At 39.4% G+C, this 22,307-nt stretch overlaps 4 protein-coding genes across 4 annotated transcripts in view; 3 read left to right on the plus strand and 1 right to left on the minus strand.

Annotated features, from left to right (window-relative positions):
* Positions 1-2,833, plus strand: part of LOC146511872 (uncharacterized) — a 69,544-nt gene extending 66,711 nt beyond the window's left edge. Inside the window, exon 5 of the mRNA XM_085171714.1 lies at positions 1,455-2,833. Coding sequence (XP_085027840.1) covers positions 1,455-2,075 — 621 coding nt within the window. The 3' untranslated portion in view covers positions 2,076-2,833. The remainder of the gene's footprint in view (positions 1-1,454) is intronic.
* LOC146511875 (uncharacterized) overlaps positions 1-22,307 on the plus strand; it is a 68,022-nt gene that overhangs the window by 6,036 nt on the left and 39,679 nt on the right. The window lies entirely within an intron of this gene.
* On the minus strand, positions 3,600-4,641 carry LOC146511876 (E3 SUMO-protein ligase ZBED1-like; the record flags this gene model as incomplete). The annotated part of the gene is made up of 2 exons (XM_085173549.1): positions 3,600-4,162; positions 4,315-4,641. Coding segments are annotated over 2 exons (822 nt in total), but the record flags the coding sequence as incomplete, so codon positions are not given.
* On the plus strand, positions 6,231-18,539 carry LOC146511877 (uncharacterized). The gene is made up of 4 exons (XM_085171766.1): positions 6,231-7,661; positions 10,184-10,282; positions 11,575-12,423; positions 16,615-18,539. The coding sequence occupies exons 2-4, from the start codon at positions 10,265-10,267 to the stop codon at positions 17,107-17,109; spliced, it is 1,362 nt and encodes a 453-aa protein (XP_085027892.1). The 5' UTR covers positions 6,231-7,661; positions 10,184-10,264; the 3' UTR covers positions 17,110-18,539.

The following is a 22,307-nucleotide window of genomic DNA, read 5'->3' on the forward strand; positions in this document are numbered from 1 at the left end:
TGAACTCAGTTTTTTTTTTTTTTTAATGAAGTAACAGTGATCCAGTGATCAATATTTCTTCATTGTAGCACATCATTGTAATGTGATACTATCACCAGAAGGTGGTGGTAAAACAACTACAATGTGTTTGTTGACATCTTTGATTCCACTAATGGAGTTTCAGTTTGTTCCACGACTGCATTTCACTCACTGCCTCTATTTGTATCTCTGTCACTGCAGGACCAACATGGAGCGAGAAGTCAGCGCTCTCAGGAGGCCGACAAACCTCACAGAAGAAAGGAAGAGAAAAAATACAGCTGTGATGAGTGTGGGAAGGATTTTATTCGTCCTGCAAACTTAAAAAGACACCAACTCATCCACAGTGGAGTTAAACCGTACTGTTGTGAGTTCTGTGAAAAGCCTTTTACCCAGGCTGCAGACTTAAAATCACATCAACTCATCCACGTTGGAGTTAAAGCGTTCAAATGTGACTTGTGTGAAAAGTCTTTTACCCATCCTGGAAGCCTAAAAAGACATCAACTCATCCACAGTGGAGTTAAAGCATACAGATGTGACTTGTGTGGAAAGTCTTTTACCCACCTTGAAAGCTTAAAAATACACCAAGTCACCCACAGTGGAGTTAAAGCATACAACTGTGACTTGTGTGGAAAGTCTTTTAGCCAGGCTGGAGGCTTAAAAACACACCAACTCATTCACAGTGGAATTAAGGCATTCAGTTGTAAGTTGTGTGGAAAATCGTTTACCCAGTCCCAAAACTTAAAAAAACATCTAGTTACCCACTCTGGAATTAAGGCGTACAGCTGTGACATTTGTGGAAAAACTTTCAGCCATGTAGGGTACAGAAATATTCACCTACGGATTCACACTGGCAATGATGTTTACTGCTGTGATCAGTGTGGCAAACTGTTTACAACAGATGCACAGTTACAAAGCCACATGTTTACCCACACTGAGGAGAGACCTTATAAATGTGACCTGTGTGATAAGGCTTTTAAAGAGCCAAGTTCCCTGAAAAAACACCAACAGATCCACACCAGAAAAAAACTCTACAAGTGCAGTTACTGTGAGGTATGTATTTATATTTTTAGACTTGCACTTATTTTGAAGTATTATTTGAATATAGTTTGATTTCAAAGCTAAACGAGACATAAAAACGTAATGTACAGAATATTCAGTCAAACCTCACACAAACCTTCTGAAACTTTCCTGATGATGGAAAAAAATATGTTTTTAAAGATTCTTCCTTTTCTTTCTATCTAACAATGACACTCCAGTGGATACATTGGAGAGCATCCTGGGGTTTAAAAATCAGTCTTTCCATTAAGTAGATTACCTACAAATGATGAGACATTTTCACCCAGTAACCGAATGTTGGCAGAGCTGCTCTTTATTTCAGGCGACGTTCAGGATAAAAATGTTGAAGGAATTCCCTGACATACACTGTCTTTGTTTAGAAGCAGAGCGACACAGATGGATCCACTTCTCAACCCTGTCGTCACTGTGGTGGTGGGAAAGACTTTCGCTGTGACCTTTGTGGAAAAACGTTCAGCCATCACCGAAGTCTAGAACTACATCAACGTAGACACACTGGAGACAAAATGAGCTACTGCAAAGAATGTGGAAGAGGCTTCCCCACACCAAGTACATTAAAAATACATGAACTTATTCACAGTGGGGTTAAAAAGCACGTCTGTGACCAGTGTGGGTCATCCTTCACCACTGCAGGTCACCTTAAAAGTCATAAACAAGTCCACACAGGAGAGAAACCATATAAGTGCAGACACTGTGACAGAAGCTTCTCGCGTTCAACTAGTCGTAACGATCACGAGAGTACACACATGGAAGAGAACTTCAGCTGTGACCAGTGTGACAAGAGCTTCAAGAATCTCACTTCATACTCCAAACACAAACGATACCATGCTGCAAATAAACAGTTTCACTGTTACAAGTGTGCAAAAACATTCACTTCATTGTCTGCTCTGTGCAATCATCAGCGTGATCATGCAGGACTGAAATCACTGGATCGCAATGAATCTGAAGAGACAGCAAAGTCCTGTTTGCAGGGTCAGACTTAAACCTTGATCAGGCTCCACAGAGTTCAGCTGATTTCACACTTTGATCTGATGAGGTAGCTCTTATTTCCGGACCTGCAGTGAGTAATCCTGAATGTTACACTCAGGAAGCTGAAATTATAAATATGTACGTCAAGTTTTTATTTTTCTTTGATTACCTTTGATGCTCTGTTTCAACATGAATGTTTTTTATTTATTCATTTCATAAGTTACCTCAGTCGAATTCTAACCCATGTTCATGTTTAATCCTCCTGTTTCGTAATCTGTGCTCTTAAATTGCTTTTCTCCCAAAAGTCCAGATAATTTTACACCAGTTGCTCGTGAAGCTTCTAATATGAACTAAATCGGTCAACAGGCTTTGAAACAACTGATGTGACTTGATACCCAAAATTAAAAAAAAAACTCAAGCTAAATTTGTGTTGGGCTATACTTTTATGTAAAACCAGTTTGTGCCAGCAGTTGGAGAAATGATTTACTACAACCATTATCCGGTCTTTAATTCTGGCGTCAATAGCCGGGAATGAGTGTGCTAACATACCCGCAGGTTGCTGTTTTAATGAGTGTTTGATGGAAAACGTCAAGAGCGGAGTTTGCGCTCTCCAGTCACATGATAGGTGAGTACTAGGAAATAATTTTTCAGTACTTGTACGTAGGGCTGCACAATTTTCCATAAAATGAGAATCACGATTCTTTTGCTTAGAATTGAGATCACGATTTTTTCCCAATATAAATATTTATTGCACTTATTAACTGCACATCAACTTCGTAACAGTTGAGACTGAACGTAAAAACAATAAATGTCTCACTTGTCTACTCTTACGTACAGAATATTTAATATTTACAATACTTTAACAATAACATTTTGAACAGTATTCTTTGCGTGTGTAAGGTGATGAGAGAGGTAGGTAATAGGTATGTTTCTTAAAATGTAAACCACAAATATTAACAAAATATAACGCTTGACATGACAATATGATAGTTGACCATGGCAGGACCACAACAGAGAACAAAGTCCTTTTTTTATGCAGCCAGCTGCTTAAAGGTTTTTTGCCAAGAACAGAAGTCGGTCAACATTTTGAGGCTTCAGTGAGGAACGGAGACACGTTACAATGTTCCCCCCTGTGCTGAACACCCTTTCAGAAGGGGAACTTGTGGCAGGAATACAGAGGCATTTTTTGGCCAGTATAGACAGTCTTGGAAATTCTCCCTTGTGTTCCCTCCACCAGACTAAGGGGTCCGCTTCACTATCAATGTTGCTTAAGAGCAAATATGACTTTAGTTCTGAAACAACATCTTGCTAAGCTGCGATGGTGCCTCATTGCTGCTTTAAGGAAGCTGCCTAAGGTCTTTTGGCTCTTCTTCATGGGGGCGGCCGGGGATGCAGTTGAGGTGGAACTTAACTTTGAAAGAGAGAATATAATTGACAAAGCTCATCTTAACATTCTATTTCACACCACAGTAATACCTTTAAAACAATAAAGTACAATATCTAATTTTTTCTAATAATTTAAAATGTGTGAATATCATTATGAGTCTGATATGATCTGATGTAAACATAATTACCACAACTGAAGTTATGCTAGTCATCTCATGTGTCAGTCTGGCTTTGATGGTAGTTTTTTGTAGTCCATCTTGAATCTTGGATCCAGAGATGTGGCAATGTCTAACAGCTCCTGTGTGTTTGGATCACTGTACTTTTCCTGAAGGTACCCCAGGACTTTGGACTTAATTGATCGTGTGAGATCCAAGTCATCTTCCTTCACAGCCACAACTGATGTTTCAAAGAGGTGGAGAACCGGTTTCACTGAGGAGATGCTCACATATTGCTCTCCTGACAGGGCATCAGTGAAGTCTGTCAGTGGGCTGAGTGTTTTGTTGAGTGCCTCGAGAACGTCAACATCCTGCCATGTTGGAACCAGGTGTCTAGCCTTCCGATCAGAGGAGAGAACATGTGAAATAGCAGGTAGCTGTTCAAGTACCCTCTGGACCATAGCTTGTCTGGAGCCCCATCTTGTTGGACACTCCATTTTAAGCTTATGTTCTGGTAGCTTAAGCTCCTTTTGGGCCTCAGCAAGTTCCCTCTTCCCTCCCTCTTATTGTTGTTTAAAACATACAGCTGTATTAATATGAACTATTTTTGTAGTATTATTAATGCTGCTATTGTTGTTTATAATATACATCATACTAGCATATAGCTATTGTTTTTGTTGTTTTTTTTAAACAAAATAAAATTATCAACTTACAAGAGCTTACCTAGAGCAAGATGTAGTCTGTGGCCAAAACACTGAAGCCAGTTGTTAAGGGATGCTGCTTTCACAATGTTGGCTCCACTGTCTGTTGTTATGCACACCATTTTTTCCTCCTCCAAACTCCAAGAGATAAGACCCTCCTTTAATCCATATGCCAGAGCCTCGCCTGTGTGATCCTCGGGGAAAAAGGCAGTTTGTAAGCACCGACTTTTCATGGTGAAGTCCCTGGTAACATAATGGACTGTCAGGCTCACGTATGGCTCCATAGTTCGACTGGACCATAAGTCTGTCGTTGCCGCAAAATGTTGTACTGCTTGTAATTCCGTTCAATAAAGAAACAATTTTTGCCTTATTTTTTTTTAAAATTAAAACCACTTTGTAACTGATGTGATGTTTTATAATGTAGAATCCATCATTTATAGTTTACAAATGACAAAATGTTTACACAAAATCATGACAGTGTTTACATGATATCACCCACTACTAACATTACTTTATTTACTGTATCTTTTGAAAAAAATACAGCAATTTAAACAGCACAAGACTTATTATCACACTGTTCACCAAACGCAGCAAACCTTCATCATCTTATCCAGAAGGGTCACCTCTTCACCCTCACATGGAAGAAGTAATCTGATTGGCATGGTGGTATGTTTGAAGCAGGTCCATTGTGTAACGCTGGAACTCAGTCATGATGTTTCATCCATTTCATTGGCTGGTTTGCTGCAATAATGCCAAATAATTAGCAAGTCTATAAATAGAAGGTAGTTCTGCAAAATCACTCAGTAGGATGTTTGTTCTAATTTGCTATGAGCTCAGAGCGCATCGCAAATAAAACGAATCGGCTATAAAGAGTGATATGAACATATTTAGAACTTACTGGAATGAAAATCTCTGGAGCACCAACAGATATTTGGAGATGGAAGAGAACTGGATATCAGCTCGTCTCACAGCTGCTATCCAGGCTAGACGCCTTCGTTTGCTAACATCGATACACGAGCTGCCTCATGTTGCTTCCAGGTTGGGAAAGAATGAAAAGATAAAAACATTTTCAAGCTTATTCTCTTGCCGGTCGTGTGATCGAACATTGCAGCCGACCACACAGCAAATACAAACCGTGGCTGTTCTGTGTGCCTTTGCTCCTTTTTCGCTTGCGCTCTGCTTTGACCCCAAAAATGGCGCATCAGGCCAAAATCCTTTCCATGCCCACCCCCGTGACATCACACTCCAAAGCCCTATAGAAGGAGGCGCTGTCGTGTCGTCCGTGTTTTCTACAGTCATTGATCTCTATCCGCTCTTTAAGTCTGACGTCACTAGCCGTGTCTGGGCTCAAACTCCGCTGCAGGTCCCTAACGATCACTGTGGCATCACGGAGAGTTGAAAAACTGTCTAAAGTCTTTCATCTGTAATAAAATGATCAGCGTTCTGCTCTTCCAGGTGTAACAATTGAGTTTAACATCCAGGCATCCATGAAAATGGAATTAATGACATTTAACGGAGTTAGAAGTTAGCAGGAAGTTAGCTTGCTAGCTTCTATCTAAATACAATATAGCATGTCCTGACTGCGGGGGTTTGGAAACAAATTAAAACGTACAGCTCTGTTATCACTTCCAACATAAATGAAGACAAAACTAAACAACAGTGACATTGTTAGGGTTACTGAAGTTTGGCTAGCTGGTATATAATGATGTGCTACGTGACTGCTAGCGACACAGCTATGTTAGCATAATATAAACAAGCTAACTTTTTTTCCACTCGATAAAAGTTAACGTGAGTGTTCTTGGTGGTCAGGAACAAATGTAATCGCATGGCAGGATGCTGTAAAAGGACCAAACTTCAGCCAGGAGAACAACTGAGATAATCCATCCACAATAAGTGATTCGTTCTTAATGTACTGCTGCACGGGCTGAGCTGTAGTTACATCCTAAGGTTTTAAAAACTGAGCTTAAATAAATGATTAGCGGTAATAAAAGCCAAGGGAGGTCAACAGTGATCACTGACTGTTTTAGGAGCTTTTTGAGATTAAATAGAAGAAAATACAAAACATTAAACATGTTAACAACACAAAAGCCATATTAAACACAGACTACTTTAGGCCCGGAAGTAGGATTCGTCACGTCATCACTTAACGACCGGATTAGGGAAACGAAAGAGCAGGTACTTTGTGTGTGTTCAGCGAAGTTGTGTCACGTCACCGCACTGCAACAAATCACCGCAGAGCAGGAAGAAGGGGGCGGAGTCTTTTTTGATATAGAGAAAGCGTATGATATAATGTGGAGGGAAGGTCTATTAATAAAAATGAGGGAAATGGGTATAAATTGTCAAATGTTCAGATGGATTAAGGATTTTTTGGAAGGCCAACGAATAATAATGAGGATTGGGAGCAGTTATTTGGAGAGTTTGCCGACAGAAAATGGAACGCCACAAGGAAGCATAGTAAGCCCTTTATTGTTTTCACTGCTGATAAATGATGGTAGATATGGTTATTAGTGTGAATTAAACGGAGCTCAAGAGTACAGTACGATACAAAATGAAGGAAATGTGGCAAAAGCAATGGGAGGAAGAGAGGAAAGGGCGATGGTTTTATAAAATCCAAAAGAAAGTGGGGAAAATGAGAAGTACAGGCCGAAACATGATGGAGGATACGATTATATCTCGACTGAGATTCGGACACACTGGTTTAAATAGCACATTGTTTTTAATAGGTAAACACTGTACAGGGGAGTGTGACTGCAGCAGGGAACAGGAAACAATAGAACATGTTTTCTTGAATTGTCAGAGGTTTGATATTGAAAGGAGACAACTGATCAAAAAGCTGGACGATATGGAAGTGAAGTTGGACTTGATTGATTTGTTTCGCACGACCTCTATAAGAGAAACTTATCAGGCTGTATTTTGGTTTTAAGGCAGACCCATTTGTTCGAGAGGATTTGATTTATTTATTTATTTTTGTCTTTTCGGTACACACTCCACACCAGTTGGTGGCGGTAATGCACCATTTTGCTGTTTGCCAACCGCCAGTAAACCGTATGAAGAAGAAGAAGAAGGGGACGGAGCAAAATGTGTTAGCAGGAGAGGAGTCGAGCAGAGAGAGCTGCTTTTTCACGAAACGGGAGTAAAGTAGTGAACTTAGAGGAGAGAAACAAACTAAAGCATCGATCATAAACCACTACCAACGTTTGGATCGATATCTGCATCGATCTGCCCACCCTTGTCTCCTGGATCGTAGCTGCGATCAGCGTGAACCACGTGGGTCTCTGCTCCCTGCTCTGTTTCCTGTGTTTGGAAAGAGTTCCAGCTTCATCACGGAGTTTCTCTCGGTTTGTGGGCTCATCTAAAGGTAAGCACCGAGCTACATCCAGGTTTAAAAAAGCATTATGTACAGTTCAGTGCGGGCATCGCTATTCAACAGTACCTTTAGGTGCACCTCGTAAATTAAGGAAACTGTACACCTAAACTCACAAGGTTGTTTAAACGATGCTTTAGTTTTATTCTCCTTTACGAGGATGGCCGGAATATTAGCGGGCCTGCTGCATATGTATCCCTTACAGTAGTCACAACCATAGCTAATAGTAATAATTTAATAATAGTAATAAGGTATTTTCAGTACTAAGATCAAATTTGGAGCTTATATTTTGGTCGTTTGTTTTTATTATTATTCTTTTAGTTAAAGTAAAGAAACTAAAATGTTAAATGATTCAGTGTTTTTATTATTTTATTATTATTATTTTATTATCATCATATTACTTGGTTTTATCCCAAAAGCTAATATAACAAATAAAATACTCTCAAAATTACATGTTTCATTAGTTTGGGGTTGTTTTCGGGTTGGACATAGTCTGATGAGAAGGGGAAGGATTTTGGGAGAACTGCATGTGTTTTATTGAATCTATAAACAGACACACACAGTGCAGTGAGGAATTAAATCCACATTTGGCAGCACTGAAAGTTATAGAGAGATCTTTGACCTTTGAACTTCTCCCTTAATAGAGATGTTATGTTACCAGATGTTACGCTATGAGTAAAAAAAAAAAGCATAATGGGCAGCTTTTTGATGAGGCTCACATGCAAACCTAAAGCAGAAGATGAAGATCGCCAAATATGCTTCCAAACCAACATCCTTCTAAGCCAAAGAGTAGAAAATATGATGACGTATATTTTGCCTTTTGCTTCACTTGCACAATTGTGGTGCCAAGCAGTGTTGGGTGTAATGCGTCACTGTAATTAAATTACTTTTCGACTGAAAAAGTAGAGTAACTAATTACTGTTCATTTTTAGGTGTTTTAATTACAGTTACTTACAATGTACTTGCGTTACATTGTAAAATAATTAAACTCGCTGAATATCATTATTTAACTTCAATAATTTACCTTCTAAACGTAGAAGTAAACTCTGCTCTTTAACGTCGCTGTAGTGCAGCTGCACGTCATTTCACGCCAGTTTGCTGCACAGTCGTATTCTACAGTGGAAGATGTTGGACTCGGCTGAAGCGTGTGGCTGTTTTATGAAATGGACATATTCCCGTCTCTTCACTTCTGAAACAAGCAGACAAGAATATTACAGTAATATGTAAGCTATGTTCATCATTCATGGATAACACCGCGGCAACTCCTGCTAAGCAGGCAAAACTTGATTTTACTTCAGCAGCACAGAAAGCGTCTGAAGGTGAGCTTAAAAAGATGATTGCAGCCTACATTGTGGAAGAGATGCTACTGCTGCGTACTGTAGAGTCTCCGTCTTTAAAAAAATTTATTATTTAAAGAGTTTAATTTCTATTGTTTGCTCACTCAAGGTTTATAGGGATTTTAAGAAGTATTTAGTTAAATTACTTATTTAGTAATTAAGTTACTTTTCTGACACAGTAATTAGATAAGTATTTTAAATACAATATTGACTAAGTAATTAGTAATTAATTACTTTTTTAAAGTAACTTACCCAACATATTCTGAAAGAATTATGTAATCAGCACCATCTCAATATGTGTGATGAATTTAAGGAAACGCTTTATGGCAGAAAAAGCGACTAAAACAATTCATGATAACGGTGGTGCGATCCAAACTAATGTGCTACCCACAGGATGCTGCTAAAGCCTAAACAAATACTTATAAAAATCTAATATATTATACTACACAATGTTGTGCGCTTTCAGTTTCTGACCTTTATAACTAATCTATGCAATATATCGGGTGTGACTGCTTTTACTTTATATTTCTGGCTCGATGCAAGCAGGACAAACATGATCAGACAGGGAGACGTGGCTTGTCCTTCCTGAATACTCCACCATTATGAGAAAACAGTGCCGACCATAGACTCTGACTGCTAACAAGAGGCCAAACCATGGTCTCACACTGCCACCTACTGGTACAGAAATGAAGCATATGCTACAAATAGTTACCAGGTCTCCTATTAAAACTAGTTAATTTAGGGCATTTTCAAATGAAAATGTCACTTGCTTAAACATAAATGAATTCACAAAAATGTGATCACACGTTGGTGGGTATCACACAAGGTTCACAAGCAACACCAGTGTGCAAAATACAAGAAACAACCGTCAGGTGCTCAAAATGAACCTTAGACTCAAACATTAGAACCGGCTGTTCCCCACAGTATGTAATAAATGATGTCTAAACATATCTGGTTTCATGCATTGGTCAAAACACTCAACTCCATGTACACAATGCTCAGCTGAAAACACTTCACACAAGTCAAGTTGCCCGACATTTACAGAATTTAAAGAAAATGCACTATTTTGGATATATATTGTTATCAGGATGAGGAATGTCTTATATTGGGATATAAGATTTTGCTCTGCTTCTTCTTGTCGGGGATAAAATTTGTATCTATACTTTTTTTGTGTCCCAGCTGAGTAACGGGAGGAGAAGAGTCTGGTGGAGCAGCTAATTTCAGCCATTTGGACTCAGCTCAGCTACTACAGAGGAAACGATGACTTTAACACAAAAGGTGAGAAAAATATCTCAGTTACACTGTTATTGAAACTGTGTGCACAGCTGGTTGTTAACAGCAGCTTTATCTTTTCCATCCTCCATAAATAGAGAATCTACATTCACAAACAAAAACCACAGAAATTACAAGAAAGCACAAAGATCATATTTTATCAGCACGCATGCACACACATGGCAGTCTGTTACACAGGGGGCAGCTCCTGTATGGGATGTTGCTAACTTGAGATATGTAATCTGTGTAGGACCATGAATTGAAGGAGCCCATGTCTGGCACATATAGGAGTGTACCCTGTAGAGCAGTGATTCCCAAACTTTTTTTGCTGGGCCCCCCTTGTTTTACAAGAAAAATGTTCGCGCCCCCCTTTCTCGCGCGTGCACAACTACATCCTCCAACCACACACACCCATATTTTGCTCCATTGTGGTTTATTTCACACCTCAAACATTTAGTAAACAATTAAGCAAATACAAGTAATCTGCAATAAATTACAGGTAGTAATAAAATAAACTATTAACTCTTTTACGCTACGTCTGCACCTACACTGTTTCGTCCACACGTAAACTGCGTTTCGAATCACCGAAAACTGAGATTTTTTTTTAAAACTCATGCTCAGTGAGTTCCTCAGGCAGCAGAAATCCAAGGAAGAGGAGGAACCATAATGGAAGGACAGGCCCGTACACGGTATTTACCACCAGCAGATAGAGGAAGTGGCTGACATCCAGAAGTCCTACCAGTGGCTGGACAAAGCTGGACTGAAAGACAGCACAGAGGCACTAATCATGGCGGCACAGGAGCATGCTCTATGCACAAGATCGATAGAGAATGGGGTCTATTATACCAGGCAAGACCCCAGGTGAAGAGGGTGTAAAGATGACTCCAGCACTTAACAGCAGGGTGCAAGATGCTGGCAGGCAGGGCATACATGGAACGCCAAGTTATTGCTCCAAAAGTTGATTCTGTTCATCTGGATGTGGGAGAAATGTTTTGTCACTCATCCAAGTGACTTCTTCAGTCTCAGCTGACTGCAGGTTTCCCCAATCTTATAAACAGTACATTTGCATAATGAATCTTGTAGTATTGTCTTTACCTCATTTATTTTTTTATTTCCTTAGATTATCTCTCTGTTCAACACCTTGACACTTGACGTCTTTTAAATGTTCTATACAAAGAAATCTGTCTTGACTTGACTACAGTGTGTTTAGTGACATCTTTGATTCCACTAATGGAGTTTCAGTTTGTTCCACGACTGCATTTCACTCACTGCCTCTGTTTGTATCTCTGTCACTGCAGGACCAACATGGAGCGAGAAGTCAGCGCTCTCAGGAGGCCGACAAACCTCACAGAAGAAAGGGAGAGAAAAAATACAGCTGTGATGAGTGTGGGAAGGGGTTTACCCGTCCTAGAGGCCTAAAAACACACCAATCCATCCACAGTGGAGTTAAATCTTACAGCTGTGAGTTGTGTGAAAAATCTTATACCCAGGCTGGACACTTAAAAACACACCAAATCATCCACAGTGGTGTTAAAGCATACAGCTGTGATGAGTGTGGGAAAGATTTTTCTCGAAAGGGTTCACTAAAAACACATCAGCTTAGACACATTGGGGAGAGACCATTCAGCTGTGACTTGTGTGGAAAATCTTTTATCCTTGCTGACTATTTGACAAAACATCGACGCATCCACACTGGGGAGAGACCATACAACTGTGACTTGTGTGGAAAGACTTTTACCCAGGCTGGAAACCTAAAAAGACACCAGTTAATCCACAGTGGAGTTAAACCGTACACCTGTGATCAGTGTGGTAAAGTTTTTCCTTACAGTAGCTATTTACGGCTCCATCAAGTTACCCACTCTGGAATTAAGGCGTACGGTTGTGGAATTTGTGGAAGACACTTCAGCGGCAAACAGAGCCGAAATAAACACCTACGCATTCACACCAAAAATGACGTGTGCTACTGTGATCAGTGTGGCAAACTGTTTATGACATACAACAGCTTAAAACAACACATGTTTACACACGCTGAGGAGAAACTTTATAAATGTGACCTGTGTGATAAGGCTTTTAAATCTCCACGATCCCTCAGAGTCCACCAACAGCTCCACACCAGAAAGAAACTCTACAAGTGCAGTTACTGTGAGGTATGTATTTATATTTTTATCTTTTTATTTTACCCTGGACTGTTTGGATTTATCACACTTGAATTTCAGTTAAGAGGTTTGCTTCCATGATCCTTAAAAAAACACTGAATAACTAATTCTCTGTAGACACAGTATCCACTTTGTATACAGACCCATGTTACATTTGCCATTTCTGCTGGAATTTGGCAAGTGTCAGTAAAGAACATAAGTCATCTATCTAAAAACAATCATCACTGTTACTTTGTATCCATAATCGGATTTAGAGTTGCAATTCATTTGAAGTATTTTTTTTTTAACTAATTTTAATATCAAAGCTCAATGTGACATAAAAACTTTTATAGAATATTCAGTCAAATCTGACAGAAATCTCCGTAAGATTCCCTTACATTGCACAAAAGAGTAGGACTTTAAATGCCTCTCCCCTTTCTATCGAAGATTTAAACCACCATACTTCCCATAAGTCGATGACCCGCTCTACCTCCTGAGTCACAGCCACCCCAGAAATTAGGGCTGGGCGATATGGCCTAAAATCCCTATCGCAGTATAATTTAAAGCACGTGCGGTAACGATATATATCACGATATGTTCTTTTCTTCTGTATAACGTATTTTCCACACTATAAGGCACACTTAAAATCCTTTAATTTTCTCAAAAATGATAGTGTGCCTTATGTATGAATTCTGGTTGTGCTTACTGACCTCGAACCGATTTCTGCGTGCACAAATCTGTTAAAAAATGTTTTAGTACAACTTTGGTAAGCCGCACTGCTTGATGGATTGTCAGAGCATTACGGCTGCCGTAGTGAGGAGCTTCGCGGAGTAATCTGGGTCCAAAACAAAAAGTCAGTTTCAGGTTCCAAAGTCAAACGAACACTGAGAGTTAAAACGGTCTAAATTCTTTAATCTTTAATAAAATGATCAGCGTTGCTGCTTTACCAGGTGTAACAATTAAGTTTAATATCCAGGCATCCATGAAAACAGAATTTATTAAATTCAACAGAGTTAGAAGTTAACAGGAAGTTAGCTCGCTAGTTTCCACCTAAACATTTCATACCATGTTCTGAGTGAGATTTCTGAAACTAATTCAAACGTACAGCTCTGCTATCACTTCCAACATAAATGAAGACAGAAAACTAAACAGCAGTGGCGTTTGCAGGGTTACTCAAGTTGGACTATTTGGTATATAATGTTGTGCTACGTGATTGCTAGCGACACAGCTATGTTAGCATAACATTAGCACAGTGAAGCTGGAGGATGAACACTAACTTTTTTCTCCACTCGATAAAAGTTAACGTGAGGGATTCTGGTGGTCAGGGACAAATGCAATCGCATAGCAGGATGCTATACACGGGCCAAACTTCAGTCAGGAGAACAACTGAGATTATTCATCCACAATACGAGGTTAGTTATTAATATACTGCAACAACATGGGAACAGAGCAGCTGCGAGAGAATTCAACATTAATGAATCAATGTTACGGAAGTGGAGGAAGCGCAGTTTTTGGCTTTCCCCATATTTCAAAAGTGCTTCATCTCTTTGCTATGACTGTCGCCCGCCATAATTTGCAGATGATGTTGTTTGCAGCGGCTGCGATGCTTTCGACCAAAACAGCCGCAGCTTGATGACATCATCAACATGCGCTATCGCGATAGAGTGGTATAGTCAAAATCTCTATTGTTGGCCAAATTTATATTGTTTCTATCGCCCACCCCTACCAGAAATAACTCAAGAATAGAAAAAGTGTTTGTATTATGGGTGTGAATGGGTGATTGAGGCATGTTGTAAAAAGCTCTTTGAGTGCTGAGGTAGAGTAGAGCCATTGCGGGTGGGTATAATTCTTTTAAAAAAAGCCTTCGACACTGCTAGCATAGTAGAGAACAGAAGCATCACCAAATATGTTTTCAAACCAATCTCTTTCAAGCCAAAGAGTAGAAATTTAATCAAGCCTATCTTACCTTTGTCTTCACCTTTACAATGGTGGATAATGAGGACAGTTTAAAGCCAAACAAGCTAAATGCCACTTGGAGACAAAACATCCACAGCACAAAGACAAGTCAGTTTACTTTTTTTAAACAAAATTTGTGAATAGTTGTGCTTAGCAGCGTCTCTTTAATAAAGCTGCATCCGTGCAAGCAAATGCTTATCTCTGCTCTTATAAAGTTGCCTACCAAGTGGCACAGTGTAAAAAGCCACACACAATTGCGGAGGAATTAATACCATCAGCATATTTATGATATGGGGGTAGAGCCTAGAGCTGGGCGATATAAGATTTCTTCATATCACGATATGTTTTTTTCATTCATTCATCAGGCGATAATGATATATATCACGATATAAGCCAAATAACTATATTTGTAAGATTTAAATGTGCCGTTGCTCACAAGTAAAATGTGAAATAATCAGCAGCTTGTTTAGATTTAAATATTTATTTCCCATAATAAGTTCAACAGGGTAGATGTACTTAAGGAACATGAGACTTTTTCAGATAAATAAAGGCAAATATTGCAAACTACACAAAAGGCAGCCGCTAAAGCGTTTAAGTTTCAAAATAGAACAAACAAAACTACTAAATTGTCAATTCCACTTAGAAACAAAATATTAATTCTAAAAATAAATCTTAGTTTGTTTTACAGAAGAACAGACAAAATTGACTAACTTTTGTCAATATCAAATAAACTGAGAACTAAAAGGAAATTCTCAATCTCTCCTTGTTGTATAGCTGAGCTTTTCAAACAGTTTTAACAGTTACTTTAGTCTGACAAAAGCCGGATGACGAATTAGCGCTTCCAGTCAGAGATTGAGCATGCACCGCTTTATTGTATTTCCAGACTTGTTTTCAGCACAATTTACAGTGCGCGCTACTCTGTTTTTGTCAGACTTGAAATAGCCGAAATACCTTCACACTACGGAACTTCTGTGGCTCTTCCGTTCAACAATCTCTCCAGCATTGGAACCATCATCTGTTTGCTCTTCGCTAACCTTCGGTCACGCTCGGTTGATTTTTCTCTAGTCGGCACACTCATTTCCTTGGCTGTTCTTCTTTTTTTTTGTTAAGAGGACAAGAGCGGTGAGGCCTATCGCAATAGTTTAATTTTTCTATCGAGAAAAAGTTATTTCGCAATACATATCGTTATCATTCTATCGCCCAACTCTAGTAGAGCCCCATGATCAGAAGGTCCGGCATTCAAATCCACTGAACAGCTACCCTGACGTACCCCTGAGCAAGATACCGTCCCTGCACACTGCTCCCTGGTGCACCGCCTTAGTGGCTGCCCACGGCTTCACTGAGTGAATGGGTCAAATGCAGAGAGAGTAATTTCCCCACAGGGATCAATAAAGTATACATTTATTATTAGTATTATTATTATTATATGTCAGAGGACATAGTGGAACAGCCTAATGATAAGGTGCGTGATAAACACTTTTCTCTGCAGATGGATGAAGCCACTGACAGTAACAGAGACTGCTTACTGATAATGTATGTCAGAGCGTCTATTCTTTTAAAAGATTTAATTTGCTTCAGCAGTTGAAATTAAAAGTTACAGTGCTGAACATTGATGTGAAATCAGCGGTCTGTTTTCTCACAAAGGATGCCCTTAGAGGAGGGCCGCACAGTTTTATGCTAAAAGAAAAAATGTATTGTTATGACTGTCTTCTTCTGGCTTCTCCTGACCGGTTCTCCTCTTGCGCCTCATTCACGTTTGACCTCGTCTTGTATCATCCCTCTTCCTGGAATAAGATGGAGAACGAGAAATCACCTCCCCAACCTATCTTTGCTGCATTTAAAATGATCTAGCAATTTTCAGCATACCGTTTCTAGTTATTATCTAAGCTCAGGACATATTGTTCGGTCTCCCTTGGTCAAGCAAAAGTATCACCCTGACTTTAACCAGTGTGATGTGTAAGCATGTTTGCAGAACCCTCTGCAACTCAGCATGTCAGTCGCAATAATTCATAGTGCTGAATGAAGGTTTTGACCATCACTACATGGAGTGCCAACTCTTTAATGAGCACATAGCAATGTGTACATAAAAAACAGCATTGTTTAATAATTTTATTTCTAACTTCGCCCAGTAAGCTGAGTGTTATAATGTAAACAGTAAAATGTAATTAGGCTGCTCTTTATTTCAGGCGACATTCAGAATAAAAATGTTGAAGGACTGACTTACACTGTGTTTGTGTCTTTGTTTAGAAGCAGAGCGACACAGATGGATCCACTTCTCAACCCTGTGAGCACTGTGGTGGTGGCAAAGAGTTTCTTTGTGACCTTTGTGGAAAAACTTTCAGTAATCGTGGGAGCCTAAGAAAACATCAACTTAGACACACTGGAGGCAAAATGAACTACTGCAACGAATGTGGGAGAGGCTTCAGTACTGCAGGTGACCTAAACCTGCATAAACGAGTCCACACAAGAGAGAAACCATACAAGTGCAGACACTGTGACAAAAGCTTCTCACAATCAGCTCATTGTAAAACACATGAACGTACACACATTAAAGGGAACTTCAGCTGTGACCAGTGTGACAAGACCTTCAGAAATCTCAGTTCATACACCACACACAAGCGATCCCACGCTGCAAATAAACAGTTTCACTGTTACCAATGTGCAAAAACATTCACTTCATTATCTGCTCTGTGCAAACATCAGCGTGATCATGAAATTATTCCCATCACTGGATCACAATGAATCTGAAGAGACAGAAAGATCCTCTTCTGGTTTCAGGGTCAGACTTAAAAACCTTGAGATCAGGCTCCACTGACTTCAGCTGGAGTCTCCTGTAAAGAGTGCAGCTGATGTCACACTTGGATCTGATGAGGTAGCTCTGATTTCTGGACCTGCAGTAAACACACTGAATGTTAAATTTAGGTAGTATGGAGATAAACATCAAGTTTATTTTCCTTTGAGCGATATTAGTGCTTTTTATCCCTGTCACGTTTTAATCTTTGTTCCCTTAGTACACAGTAGTGTGTAGTAGTTGTACTTTTTATTGTATTATAAAAGTTATAGGAATGTGTGTTTTACCAAACTGATATTGTATGAAAACTGCAGATGTGGATAATAATAACTTCATAAAGCATTTTCAAACAAAATACCAAGCAGCTATTTTACATACAGTGGTCATTTATCGCAGGAGTTATGTTCTAAAAATAACCCACGATGGGTGAAGTATCCAACTTTATTTTTTACAATTATTATAGATTATAGATGTTTTAAGGCTGTAAAACACCCCACTACACACTTCATACATTTTTGTCAGACAGACATGGACAATTTTCACACTTCTCTTGTGAAAGTTCAAATCTTCGTAGAAAAAGACGTCCAGTATTATAGAATGAAACCAAAGGCACTCACTTTGATGGTGCAAAACATTTCGTCAACATTGTGTTTTTTGGGAAGAAAACTGTCACGAGGCGGGGTGGACTCATGCGCAGACAAGGGAAGCTAAATGCAGTTCCTTTTATTAACACACAACACCAGGTGCAACTATATATAGGTGAGAGAGGGGGGGGATCCAGAGGGGCACAGGGGAGGTCCAGAAATAGGGGCTCTTTGCACATGAGGAAATCGTCACACAGTTCCAAAACACAACGCACCAGCAACTCAACTCGCCCAGGGTTTTAAGGGAAAGAGAATACTGTGCACAAGAACAAGCGGTTAATCCAGCAAGATAAAACGAAGAGACAACTAGAAACTAGGGTACGGAAGCTTACTACCGAGGTTACTCAATAGTCCAACCATGAGATGTTTCCAGCCACTGCCTTAAGTAGTGGACGCTGGTGAAGTGGTGAGCCACAGGTGCGAAGGGCAGGATCGGAAGCCTGCAATGAGCTCCACCCAGGCGAGACATGGTGAGCGTGAGGGAAAGAGAGAGGGAGAACCAGAAACATGTAGCCAACCTGGGTCAGCCAGGCAGACATGGGGACCATGACAAAAACTTACAGACAGTACAGCACCTCACAGTCACACTACTAGCGATCGAAGATTTATGTAAATTTGACAGGAGACACGGCAGATCAAGGTCTGATTATTTAAGACCTTGAGTCACAGTGGTCTACAATCAGTACCCAGAACATAATCTGCTGTTAAAAATAAATAAATAAATAAAATTTAAAAAATCAGACCGGGAAAAGTGAGCCATGTTATAGCGCCAGGCGACTGTATATACATGTGTGTATATATATTTTTTTCATTATAACTTTCTTGCTTTTTTCCAAATCTAACTTATTTCTATGTACTTGTATGTACAGTGGAACCCCGACGTACAAAATTAAGGGTCTTTTGTAAGTCGAAAATTTTCGTAAGTCGAAGCACCCATTGCACGTTTTGAGTGAGGCGATGCTGAACGATAGGCTATAGGCTAATTACTAACTAGAACAACAATATGTCGTTCAAGTGGAACAGCGAAGCGCAAGTACGGAAGCCAAGGGGTTGTCACATGATTCGGAAGGCATTGTGGGCATTGTAGGCTCAGCCAATCAGAGCCAGTGGATTTCATTACCCGGGCATTTTGCCGTAACACGGGCAGAAATATTGTCGTTCAGTGCCTTCATAACTTGAATTTTTCGTTAAACGGGGTATTCGTAAGTCGGGGTTCCACTGTATTTATTTTATCTGTTACCTCAGTAAAATTTTAATTGTTTTTCATGTTTAATCTTCTTATGCTGTGGTAATCTGTGCTCTTAAGTGTTTCTTCCCAAACTCCAAATAATGTCACACAAGTTGCTCTTAAAGCTTCCAGTATGAACTAAATCTGTCAACTGGTTTGTACCAGAAGATAGAGCAGTGAGTCGGTGTAACCTTTATTTAATCAGGCAAAGAACACATTCTTAATCACAGTGGCAGAAAAGAAATGTTAAAAGCTAAAAACAGCAGCACACATGAAGACCATTTTGAGATCGCAGATGACTTCTTTTAGTTCATTCAAATTCTTTTGAAAACTCTAATTTTAGCTCCTCCTTTCACTTTAGTTTATTTACTGTATCTTTGAAGTCCACATGTTGTTTGTTATTGGATGCATTTTGATCCACGTTCGGCAGCTGTTTTCTTGTTAATTTTAAGTTTGTATTGCCAAATCCTGTTAAACCATTAGTTATATTTGATGAGCTCTCTGTAAAGTTTGGTGTGAAAAATAAAGAAATGGTCTCACAACAAGTAGTTTGAGATTTGAGTTAAGATTCAGATTGATTGTTTGAAGGTTAGGGTTAGGAAAGTATGAGTAAAGATCATGTTTCTTTTAGCATTATTAACGGCCAAAAATGTTATTCTAGTTACAGTCCATGTACACTAAACTGTTTCAGACCAGTTGCCTTTCAATTCAATTCAATTTTATTTGTATAGCACCAAATCACAACAAGAGTCGCCTCAAGGCGCTTCATGTTTTATGGTAGGCCCTACAATAATACATCCAGAGAAAAAACCCAACAATCATATGACCCCCTATGAGCAAGCACTTTGGCGACAGTGGGAAGGAAAAACTCCTTTTTAACAGGAAGAAACCTCTGGCAGAACCAGGCTCAGGGAGGGGCGGGGCCATCTGCTGTGATTGGTTGGGTTGAGAGAAGGAAGACAGGATAAAGACATGCTCTGGAAGAGAGACAGAGGTTAATAACAGATATGATTCAATACAGAGAGGTCTGTTAACACATAGTGAGTGAGAAAGGTGACTGGAAAGGAAAAACTCAATGCATCATGGGAATCCCCCAGCAGTCTACGTCTATTGCAGCATAACTAAAGGAGGATTCGGGGTTACCTGATCAAGCCCTAACTATATGCTTTAGCAAAAAGGAAAGTTTGAAGCCTAATCTTAAAATCCAAGCGGGAAGCTGGTTCCAGAGAAGAGGGGCCTGAAAACTGAAAGCTCTCCCCCCCATTCTACTTTTCAATAGTGCGAGAGCGAATATAGGGTGATATGGTACTACGAGGTCATTAAGATAAGATGGGGCCTGATTATTTAAGACCTTGTATTTGAGAAGCAGGATTTCGATGTTCAATTCTGGATTTAACAGGAAGCCAAAACAGGAGAAATCTGCTCTTTCTTTCTAGACCCTGTCAGTACTCTTGCTGCAGCATTTTGGATTAACTGAAGGCTTTTCATGTAGTTTTTAGGACATCCTGATAATAATGAATTACATTAGTCCAGCCTGGAGGTATTAAATGCATGAACTAGTTTTTCAGCATCACTCTGAGGCAGGATGTGTATATATAGCTTTTGAGCTCGAGACATACCAAGGGCTCAGAGAAGAGCTCGAGAAGACGTGGAGGGTGAAGGTAACGGTGGTCCCCGTGGTAATCAGAGCACTAGGTGCAGTGACTCCCAAGCTAGGCGAGTGGCTCCAGCAGATCCCGGGAACAACATCGGAGATCTCTGTCCAGAAAAGCGCAGTCCTAGGAACAGCTAAGATACTGCGCAGGACCCTCAAGCTTCCAGGCCTCTGGTAGAGGACCCGAGCTCAAAGGATTGACCGCCCACAGGGGCAAGCAGGGAATTTTTATATATATATATATATATATATATATATATATATATATATATATATATATATATATATATATATATATCTGCCACCGTATATATATATGTATATGTATATATATATATATATATATATATATATGTATATATATATATATATATATATATATATATGTATATGTATATATATATATATATGTATATATATATATATATATATCTGCCACTGAAAACGTTACATCCAGATGAACAAACTCAAACTTTTGGGATGTATGGAACATTGTATTTGTTTTAATTATTATGTTGTTATTTGGTGCATGTGTTTTTAGCTGCCATGATGCCTGGTCTCTATTGGAAATGACATTTTTAATAAATCTCATTTCCATTCATTTTTTTAATAAAAGAATTTAAAAGAATTAATAGAAAGTTATCCTGTGGAAAAATGGTAAATGGACTGGTTCTTATATAGTGCTTTTCTACTCTTCTGAGCACTCAAAGCACTTTATACAACTTGTGCATTCACCCATTCACACCAGCACATTTTTTCCTAGGTGCTTTCTAACTGACATTCACACACATTCATACTCCGATGGATGCATTGGAGAGCAATTTGGGGTTAATATCTTGCCCAAGGATATTTGGCATGCAGACTAGGGGAAGCCAGGAATTGAACCACCAACCTTCCGATCAGTAGATGACCTGCTCTACCACCTGAGCTACAGCCAACCAAAGAGGGGAGTTTTTGATTCCTGTGCACATTACCTCCTGGTACCCTGCTTCATAGCAATGTATTCCCCCTTAGACTTACCTAAAGAAGCTCTTACACCTGAGTTGATTTGTTGTTGTTGTCTTCAAACATTCTTTATTTTCAGACCACTGCACATTGTTCATTTAACCTTCTGAACTAGTCCATTTGATTGAGTCCTCCAAGTGACTGTTTTGCCAGTTGCAGCATCTAAGTTTAAGTCTTCTTCCTGTTTACACTACTAAGTCAAAACCAGCAATAACAACCTGTATAACACGTAACACTGTGGCTTAGCTGGTCAAAGTTACCTGCCTTATAAACAAAAATCTCAGTAGTGCCTATAACCTACATCCATGCATGCTCTTTCTCCTTAGAGAATGTTGACTGTAGGGCAAAACAGTGTCTAACCCTGCTGCTCGATGAACACCTTCCTAAATCAGTGAGCCAATGAATAAAAGCCATTTTAGGAGAAATATACTATGTGAAATTTTGTGTAATTCACATTTGTGTGACTCATTTAAATCTTCTGAAAGTGAAACACTTAAAAATACATATGCCATAACCTTTGAGTCACAAACTGACACTGAGCCTCCCCAGTAAATCCAGCAGTGTTTTAACACCAGAAGAAGTCTTTCATTTGCTGCAGACGTTAGTAAATCTGACCCC

Source organism: Neolamprologus multifasciatus, chromosome 9, assembly GCF_963576455.1.
Source record: "Neolamprologus multifasciatus chromosome 9, fNeoMul1.2, whole genome shotgun sequence".
Lineage (NCBI taxonomy): Eukaryota > Metazoa > Chordata > Actinopteri > Cichliformes > Cichlidae > Neolamprologus > Neolamprologus multifasciatus.

Bases quoted from the DNA above. Each gene is read 5' to 3' on its own strand.
- LOC146511877 (XM_085171766.1), top strand. The intron at 12,424-16,614 runs GTATGTATTTAT...GTCTTTGTTTAG, and splicing joins ACAAGTGCAGTTACTGTGAG to AAGCAGAGCGACACAGATGG.